The sequence below is a fragment of the Gallus gallus genome, chromosome 31 (assembly GCF_016699485.2).
Source record: "Gallus gallus isolate bGalGal1 chromosome 31, bGalGal1.mat.broiler.GRCg7b, whole genome shotgun sequence".
Lineage (NCBI taxonomy): Eukaryota > Metazoa > Chordata > Aves > Galliformes > Phasianidae > Gallus > Gallus gallus.
In genome coordinates this window covers 33,625-42,800 of record NC_052562.1, presented here as the reverse complement: position 1 = coordinate 42,800, position 9,176 = coordinate 33,625, and the positions used below count along the sequence as shown (strand labels likewise).

At 60.6% G+C, this 9,176-nt stretch overlaps 1 protein-coding gene across 6 annotated transcripts; it reads left to right on the top strand.

The window, feature by feature from the left end:
* Positions 1-735: 735 nt before the first annotated feature.
* Positions 736-8,349, top strand: LOC107049386. 6 transcript variants are annotated; one of them, XM_040654031.2, is made up of 13 exons: positions 736-932; positions 1,804-2,035; positions 3,649-3,710; positions 4,269-4,428; positions 4,699-4,955; positions 5,304-5,374; positions 5,777-5,856; positions 5,979-6,090; positions 6,459-6,582; positions 7,164-7,301; positions 7,605-7,747; positions 7,955-8,080; positions 8,190-8,349. In XM_040654031.2, the coding sequence occupies exons 2-13, from the start codon at positions 1,939-1,941 to the stop codon at positions 8,308-8,310; spliced, it is 1,491 nt and encodes a 496-aa protein (XP_040509965.1). In that variant the 5' UTR covers positions 736-932; positions 1,804-1,938; the 3' UTR covers positions 8,311-8,349. The 6 variants fall into 6 exon arrangements, with proteins under 6 accessions (XP_040509965.1, XP_046760756.1, XP_040509963.1 ...); XM_046904800.1 differs by having other exon boundaries at positions 736-952; XM_040654029.2 differs by lacking the exon at positions 736-932 and adding an exon at positions 1,169-1,517.
* Positions 8,350-9,176: the final 827 nt, after the last annotated feature.

The window sequence follows — 9,176 nt, the reverse complement described above, 5'->3', positions numbered from 1 at the left end:
TCCGACCTAGGTAAAACTGGCACAGGCACTAGGTAAGGTAGTTCTATAAGGCAGGGGAGAGTTCGGTACAGGACAGGGCTAGTGTGCAGATTGTTGAAAATACTGTCCTGCTATCGTCATAAAAAGACCACAAAACACCCAAAGGCAATGGGTTGGTAACAGACGTTGTACGGAAGTGTAACACAGCTATGGAAGTGCAACAACAGCTACGGAAGTGTAATGGAGCTGTGGAAGTGTAATGGAGCTCCGCAAGTGCAACCATAGCTGTGGAAGTGTAATGGAGCTGTGGAAGTGTAACCATAGCTATGGAAGTGTAACAACAGCTATGGAAGTGTAACGGAGCTGTAGAAGTGTAACGGAGCTGTAGAAGTGCAACCACAGCTATGGCAGTGGAACAGAGCTGTGGAAGTGTAACCACAGCTATGGAAGTTTAACCATAGCTATGGAAGTGTAACCACAGCTATGGAAGTGTAATGGAGCTATGGAAGTGTCACCATAGCTATGGAAGTGTAATGGAGCTGTGGAAGTGCAACCATCGCTATGGAAGTGCAACGGAGCAACAGCGTCGGAAGACTGCGAGCCTGAGACGCTCAAGCAATGAGTGCCAGGAGAGGCTTTAGCGGCGTCGGAGCCAGGGGGTGGAAGGGGATGGATTTCACTGACCAGCTGCGCAATTTCTCCCTTGTCAGTAGGGGGCGTGCGCCCATTATTGCAATACGAAGCAAAGTAGAAATTGTTGGTCTTGAGCGTTTCTCACAGAAAGCAGCCACGTGCAGCCGACTGCACGGCCTGCTGTGTTAATGGCTGGGATGCACAGGGCTGCAGCGCTGGCGTTCTGCTGGATCTGCTCTTCCTTCCCACAGTGACAGCGGAACGCGGCAGAAAGCGCAGCGAGGCGGCAGAGCAGCAAGGAGCTGACGTACAGAGCGCGGGTCTGCTTCGTGCCATGGCAGTGGGCGCAGAAAGAAATGCCGGGAGGGGTCTCTGACCGCCCGGCGGAGGGGTGTGGGGGAGGGGAGAGCTCACGTGGCAGAGCCCCGCACCCGCGGCCGGCAGCGAGGGGCGAAATCCGAGCCCGAGCCGGCTGCCAACGGCCGCTCGCTCAGGCAATCGGAGCCGGCGGCGCTGGCGCTGAGCAAGGAGAGGCCGGGCCGGGCCGGGCCGTTGCGCGGCCGTTGCCGTGAGGCGCGCGGGCCGGGAGCGGCGCGGGGCTGCGGCCGTGCGGAGCCCCGTGTGCGGGGGGGCGGGGGAGGTGTGGGCGCGAGGGGGCCCCGGGCCGATGGCAGCCGGCACAGCCCCACGGCTGAAGCGGCTGCTTACAAAGGCAGGGCGGCCGTGTGCGCTGCGGGAGCCCGAAATGGACTGTGAGGGGCCCAACCGGGCCAGCCCGGGCCGGCAGGCCTGCAGCGCGGCCGGGTGAGGCTCAGAGCTGGCAGGCCTCTGCCCCCTCCGCTGAGGGTTCGTGCGGCGGAGCTTCTGCCCGGAGGGGCCACATCCGGCACGGCAGGATTCGGCTGGTTAGTGTGCGAGGCCGGGAAAGCTCGCAGGCTGGGGCTCCGGGGCAGGCGGAGGATGTCACAGCGCGGCTGACATCACCGGGCTGCTGGAAGCTGGGTGCTGTCACAGTGCGTTTCCGTGACGACGACGGGCCCTCCCCAAGGAGCCGAGGGGAGCTTTGCTGCTCTGTTTGTTACCCGGCGCAGCCTGTCGCGGGGGGGCTGGGCAGACAGTCTTGCCAAAGAGGCCTGTGGTCCAGCACAACTGAGAGCACAATCCTTTTGTTTCTCCTCGAACCCTGGCCAGGCTGTGGGGAGAAAAGCAAGAGGAGAAAGAGGGCACCGGGTGTTGGTGTTCCCCCGGACTGCCACGTGGATCGGTTCATTCAGTGGCATCAAGGCTGGACCTGCTTGCAGCGGCTTTGGACACCTCGCCCACGGGATGGATGCATTGCTGTACAACTCCCCAGTGGCCGGGAGAGCTTCTCCAGATGCTCATTGCCAACGGGGCTCCCCCGTGAGTGCGGATCTGGGTGATGGTGAGGTGTGCGGGCGCTTGGTGATGTGTCTTTCTGAATCACGGAGCTCGTGTAGCAACGATTAGGCCCGCTGCCTTGCTTATTTCCTTCACTGTTAAGCTTCTCTTTTGGCTTTAGACACTGCTTTATTTTTTGGTAGCATTTTGTACTAGGCAGTAAAATAAGCCTATCCCTTACGTTGGTGTCTTTTCCCTTCCCGCTGACGCCGTTGATTGGCACCACGACATTAGCACACGATGGGCACGTAACTTGGACGTGGGGGACGTGACTTGAAAGGCCAGCATCAGGAAGGTCTCCTTTGGAGAGAGACGTAGAGATTTGGGCTTGTTGAGCGCGGAGAACAGAAGGCTCTGGGGAGGCCGCGTGGCTGCCTTTCGGAACGCGGGGCCTCAAAGATCACCTAGTTCCAACCGCCTGCAGCGGCCAACAGCGAGCTCAGGCTCTAGGTCAGGTTGCTGAGGGTGCCACCCAGGCTGAACTGGAACACCCGTCGGGACGGGGCGTGCACAGCGTCTGTGTGTGGGCAGCCTGTGCCAGCACCTCACCACTGGGCTGTAAGCAGCCCAGTGCCCGCTGCACACCGATGTTGGGTTGCTGTGAGCAATGGGTGCCCGCCCGGGGCCGGGCCGCTCGGCGGGGCAGGGGGCGGCAGCGGGGCAGGCTGGGCCAGGCTGCGGGTTGGACGCGCGTGGAAGAGGAGATCCCCTCTCCCTGCCGGTGACCTTAACAGAGCTCCAGGTGACGCGGGCTGATGTCACAATGGGATGCACTGCATCACAAGGATGTGTTTCCTGGGGCAGCGGCAGTGCCGGCACTTCCCTGCAAGGCCTGGGCGCTGCTGGAGCACTGCTCAGGGGCTCTGTCCTTCTGTGGCCAGGAGTCAGGTCAGGGGCAGCAAGGCTGCACCGGGCGACCCTCGGTGACGCGTGGAGGAGCAGGGGCACTTTGCAGAGAACTGTTGGTTGAGGAGCCAGGGAGGGCATCCTTAGCTGCGAGCCGAGGGCTGCCGGCAAGCGACATGGAAGGCTGCTGGACTGTGACCATCAGCTCGGAGCTGGTCTACACGTTCCCAACGCTCCTGCATCTCTCTGCCGAAGGTCAGGCTTTCCGGGCCCCCTTGGCAAGGCATCGCAGGGGGCTGTTACAGCTGTCAAAAGCCGCAGCTCCTGCTCTCTGCGGTTGGCTGGACGTGGCTGGGGGCTGCTGCGAGAGCCCCGCCCAAGGGTCCCGCTAGGCTCTGGGGACGATGTGGCAGCCAGGTCCCGATAGTAGAGCTGCCCAGAGCCCCCAGGTTCCTTTAGGCATGGCGAGTCCCCTGTGATAGGGCGGTCCAAGGCCAGGTTTCCCTGGGAGACGGTGTTTCCGTAGGTTCCAGCTCTGGAACTCAGCTCTCCTTTATCCCATGTCCCGGAGGCTTCCTATGTCCCCGGTTCCCCTCTGGGCTCTGCATAAGGCTGAAATTGGAGCAAAGCCCAGCCGGCTCTGTAGCCATGGTGGTGTTTTTCTGGGGTGTTTGCGTGCGCCTGTATCGATCACTGTCTGGGTGAGGAGCTTGCCAAGAGGCTGTGAAGAGGCTGGCCTGGAGCCTGACACGTCTTTTCTTTCCTTTGCAGAGATTGTGGCGATCTGGGATGCTGTGTCTGATTACATCCTGGAACAGATGAAGCTGGACAAGGTGGGCTGGTGTCCTGGTGGCCCTCGCCCTGGAGAGGGCCCTAGGTTCAGTCCTGCCCAGAGCGTGGGCCCCGCAGAGCAATCCCTCCCTGAGCACCACAGCAGCACAGTGAGCCCAAGCCGGGTGCCCAGAGCAGCTTCTTGGCCAGCTGGGAGGGAAACCCAAGGCCAGAGCTGCCCTGAGCAAATGTTTGGCACAGGCAGGGGCTCCACTCTGCCCGGTGGTCAGGATGGGGAGAGCAAAGGGAGAAAGGGGGGATTTTTTCTGGCCCTGCGCCAAGCATAACCCTCGGGAATCAGTCCCAGGCTGTAAATGTCCCCTGTGCTGCAAATATCCGGGCTCCTCTCTAGCCAAGGGATGTCGGGAAATACTATGCGGAGGTGGCGGTATTGCAGGGACCACAGATTTTTCCAAAGCTTTCCAGAGAGCGCCATCTTGCCCCGCTGCCCTTTGGGAGCGGGGAGGGCGGAGAGCAGTGCCGCCCTGCTCTTGATGTTCGTGGCTTTTGCTGCCCCTGAAGTACACACGCGTCAGCCTTTCTGTCTTTTCCCTGTGCAGGGAGTCCTGGTCCCGGGACTCGGGCTCTTTGCTGCGGTCCGAGAGCAAAGAAACCGCCACTGCAAAGAAGTGGCGGTGTTGGTCCGAAGACCTGTCTTCCAGCTGGACATCGGGGTGCTGTGGCTGCAGGACCTCCAGTCGCCCACCGACATCATCCCCGGTGAGAAGGCAGTGGCCACCTTCCCCTTCCCGCCCCATGTCCGGCCGGGCGTGTTCTCCCTGCTCTTTGGAAACGGCTGGGAGCAGCAGAGAATTGTCTGCAAAGCTCGGGGTGCAGCGTGAGTTCCTCCAAAAGGAACCACAGCCCAACCCAACCCAACGACAGCCCAAGAGCTGTTTCTCTAAAGGACCTTCTCTTTGGGACTTGGTTATGAATGTTGCATGGGAATGTGGCTTGCTGTGGCAGTGAGGATGTGCCTTCTCCTTGCAGACGATGTCAAGATTGAGCGGCTGAACTACCGGCAGCTCTCGCGAGCCACCGGCATCTCGCTGCACGTGGTGCAGCGCTGCGTGCGAGAGACCGTCCTCTTGTACTGTCACCTCCTGAGGAACAAGGCGCACGTCTCATTCGCCTTCAAGAACATCGGCGTTATGACGTACGAGGACGACTTCCTCTGCATGAGGTTCTTGTCCAGCTGCATTACAACGCTGGAGAGCAATGCCAGCCTGACTGCACTGCTCCACACTGTAAGTTTGAGGAGGTTTTGAGGGTGCGCCATCAGATCACCGCTGGCCAGCCTGGATGTGGCAGGCCAGTCAAATGCCTTTCCCCACGCTTGCCCCCTCCGCTTTCTCCACTGGCACAGAGATTTCCTGGATCTCTGCCCCTGCGGCAAGCCTGGCAGTGCCCTTGCACGGCCTCAGTATTTTGCCGTCCAGCTCCTCCAGAGCAGAGCAAAGCTCTGATGTTCCCGGAAGAGGCTTTGGTGGAGAGCAGCTTTCTCTTGGCATGGGAGCCAGGCTTGCTTCCTGTCAACAAGAGCCATGAAAAAAATGGCCTAGGCAAGCCTCCAGCAGGTCTGTGTCCCTTTGCAGAGAATTTGGCCGGCCCGTTCTGCTGACTTCGGGTCAGAGACCACCGCTCATGGGATCCAGGTGTTGCCGAGGTGAGTGCATTTCCTCTGCAGCACTTAGCTGGCCAGGAGACGGGCTTCCTTCCCACCTCCTCCTTCTGAACGTGCCCTGCTGGGTCTCCGTGCTCAGCATGCGGTCGGGGAGAAATCCTGGAAAGCCTGGCTCCTGCTTCACTACTGCTGCCTTTTGGCTGTGTGTGTCTTCTCCCGGAGGGATGGGGAGTCAAGGTTGTGTTACTGGTGCCCAACCGGTCCCGATTCCCATCAGAGAGAACGGCCTGCACGTGGAAAAGAATTTGGGCTACATGTGCTGGTTTGGCATGGACAGGAAGGGAAGGGGTGCCACGCTTTGCGTAACACATAGATAAATACCGCCGACAAGCTGCATGGGGTAGGAGGTCATCCTTTTCAAGGCTTGTCACTCTTTGTTTCCAGGTTTCAGCTCGCTGTGAAAAAGAGCAGAGCAGAGGCCGCCGCAGAAAGGAACGCTGCAGTGGCGCGGAAGATGAGTAGAGGTGAGGGAAAGGGTCCCAGCAGCAGGAGGGCGGGCCCTGTCCCATGCTGGGTGGCCGGATCCACGTTCACGTGCCACGCCCGTGGGGCTGCTGTGAAGAGCTTCTTCCTTTCTTGGTTCCAGGGGGCACTGCCGGCAGGCTGCTACAGAAGCGGAAGACACTTCCCCCCTCCATGCTGCTGCAATACCAGGCAGGCTCGAGGCAGCAAGATGTGGCAAAGAAGCCTTCTGCCAGGTGAGATCCTTGGGCAAAAAGAAGAAGGAGATGCGTGTGCTCGTGTAGGAGTGGCCTCCTCCTTGGACCTGCCAGCTCCGCGCATTCAGAAAGGCTCCTGACACACGTGTTTCCCAGTGGGGGCCGTCCTTCTCCAGGGACGGCGAGCGTGCAGCATGCTTGCCTGCGGCAGGCACAGCAGCTGCATGTTCCAGCCTGGTCCCCGATCCCTGGGGGAGCTGAATGCTGATCCCTCTTGATCGCAGAAGCTCTTCTCCCGTCAGGGGTCTCTCCACGTTGCACCGGAGCCCATCTTTATGGTTGTGGGAGCATGGGGGGAGACCAAGGTGTCCCAGGCTCCTGCAGACTCCTCTTGTGTCTGTTTGCAGCGTGCTCCCGCCGTGTGCAGGCAGCTCCCACGGGAGAAAGCAAGCAGGACAGAAGGAACCATCTACTCCTGCCCAGACCAGCACTGCACTCCCTGCGACAGAGGACTCTAAGAGAGTGCTGCAGGTACCGGCTCTGCCTTGCTGCAGGGACTGTGCTGCTTGAGACTGCACAAATGTTAGCATCATAGAATCACAGAACAGTGCGGGTTGCGAGGGACCATTCAGATCACCTAGTTGCAATCCCCTGCTGTAGGCAGGGACCCCTGTCTCTAGACCAGGCTGCTCTAAACCTGATCCAGCCCGGCCTGGAGTGCTTCCGCACGGAGGGAAGCAAAAGCCTCTGCGTGTGCAGTGATCTGGAGCACAGGCCTTTGGGTGCCATCATTTCTCATTTCTGCCCACTCCTCCGGCTCCTCTGTAGCTGGAGGGTGTTGCACACCTGCCCTGTCTCTTCTCGCCTCCTGGCCTGCCACCTGCCACAGCACCCTGATTTTGAGCAGGGGCTGTGGGAGTGGGATACGACCAGTGAGCCATGTTTGCCACAAGTTGCGGATCCTGGCCTGGCTTTGGGGCCCCTGATCCTTCAGGGTCAAAGCAGTGCCGACAGGCCAGGCCTGCTCCTTCAGAGGCGAGGAGCAGGAGCGTGGAGCTGAAGGAAGGCCCCAGGGGCTGAGGCTGATCCTGTATGCTGCTGTCTCTCTGCAGGAGCTCCGGGAAGTGTCTGCCCTGTGGAATGAAGCAGACCACACGTGGCCCGTGTACCAGCAGCAGGTAGAGCAAACGCGGGCAGAAAGAGCGGCATGGGAAGGCTGGAGTGCAGGGGAGGACCAGCCTCCACTGCAGGTACTGTCAGGGATCGACCCTGCTGACAAGAGCCGCCGTCCTCTGAGCCAGGGTGCGAGCTCAGCAGGGCTCAGGGGGTGGGAGCAGGACGGGCAGCGAGCGGCACGGCAGGGGCTGGCCTGCTCCTCCCCGGGAGGAGAGCTTGGCATCAGCCCCGCAGGGAGAAGGGTGGCGGGCAGCCGTGGGCTGGCAGGGCCGAGTCTCCTGCTTGCCAGGGCCTACAGCAGGGCCCTTGACAGAGGGCCTGTGGGAAACAGCCCTGTGCTCCCAGCCGTTTTGCTGACGCTGTCTCCTCTTTGGCAGCGGTTTGCCAGTGCGAGCGTGTGGGCTCCGCGTCCTCCAGCCCAGCCCCGGGGACAGCAAGTGGGGAGGAGGTGGAGGAAGGATGTGGATCCTCCGCCGGGAAGTAAAATGGGAACAGCGACCAAGCTGGCACTGCATGCCGAGTAAGTGTGTGCGGGCTCTGTTGGCTGCCTGAGGCACTCGGGCAGCTGTGACCCTGCAGCTCGGGGACGAGCACGGCCCAGGCCAGAAAGTGCTGGCGGGGTGCAAGGGTGGGGACACGCGGCAGCACGGGGGTGCGGGGCTGGGTGAGGGGAGAGCCAGAGGGGGCTCAGCAGAGCCTGAGGGATGACTTTGTCCTCCGGTTGCAGCCTCCTCTCCCCGCGAGCAGCTCAGGTGCTCCAAAGGTTGGAGCCCCACCTCCATCAGCAAGAGGCTTTTGCTGACACCGCGGAAAGAAACCGGCAGAAGCTGGAGCTGAAGCGGCAGCTCCCCTGGTAAGCTGCATAGGCAGCAGATCCTGAGAGCCGGGCTGGAGCCCAGCCTGCGGTACTTGCCTGCGCTCAGCCCGTAACGCTCCGTGCACTGTCCTTTTCACCTCCCTAGTGCTCGATGCTCGTACCGCTCCAGAGGGGAAGGTGCTGGCAACAGTGGTGACGGCGCTGGAGCTGTCGGCAAGGGGGCTGGGAAGCTGTCCGGATTTCCACCTGTGAATGGCAAATCGTAGAATCAAAGACTTGTAGAATGGCCTGGGTTGAAAAGGACCTTGAAGATCATCTAGTTTCCACCCCCCTGCAATGTGCAGGGTTACCAGCCACCAGTCTGGGCTGCCCAGAGCCACATCCAGCCTGGCCTTGAATGCCTCCGGGGATGGGGCATCCACCACCTCTCGGCAGGCTGTTCCGGTGCGTCACCAGCCTCCGTGGAGTGAAGAACTCCCCCTAATATCTAACCAAATTCTTCCCCCCTTTCTCAGTTGCAAACCATTCCCCCTTGTCGTATCACTGTCCACCCTCGTATAAACAGCCGTTTCCCCTCCAGTTTATTTCTTCCCTTCAAGCATTGGAAGGCCGCAGTGAGGTCTCCCTGGAGCCTTCTCCTCTCCAAACTAAACAAGCCCAGTTCCATCAACCTTTCTTCACAGGAGAGGTGCTCCAGCCCTCTGATCATCTTTGTGGCCCTCCTCTGGACTTGATCCAACAGGTCTGCGTCTTTCCTGTACTGGGGGCCCCAGGCCTGGACGCAGAGTATCCCAGATAAAAATAAAGAGAATTGGCGTTCTTTCCAGTCAGTGTGCTGGTGTCGTGTCTGTCGCCATAAGCTAACGTGAGGCAGCTGGAGCTGTGCTTTGCGGGAGGAATTTGGGCGGCAGCGAGAGCTGTTCCCGAGGCCCGGTAGGCCCGTGCTCTCCAGGAGTGGTCTCCCAGGATGACAGTCACCTCTGCCGGCCGTGCCCGTTTCCTGTGCAGAAGTCGTGTGTCACCTCGTACCCCCACAGCTCCCTCCCAGCAACAGAAATTCCGTGGCAGAACCACGGGGGAGCTCCGTGGGGACGAGGAGCAGGCAGGGGCAAGGGGAACACGAGGGCACCTG

What these genes read in the sequence shown, in the direction of transcription:
- LOC107049386 (XM_040654026.1), top strand. Translation starts at nt 2,787, where the DNA reads ATGTCACAATGGGATGCACTGCATCACAAGGATGTGTTTCCTGGGGCA. An exon ending in AACAGATGAAGCTGGACAAG is followed by an intron (nt 3,711 to 4,268) that starts GTGGGCTGGTGT and finishes TTCCCTGTGCAG; the next exon opens with GGAGTCCTGGTCCCGGGACT. An exon ending in GCAAAGAAGCCTTCTGCCAG is followed by an intron (nt 6,091 to 6,458) that starts GTGAGATCCTTG and finishes GTCTGTTTGCAG; the next exon opens with CGTGCTCCCGCCGTGTGCAG.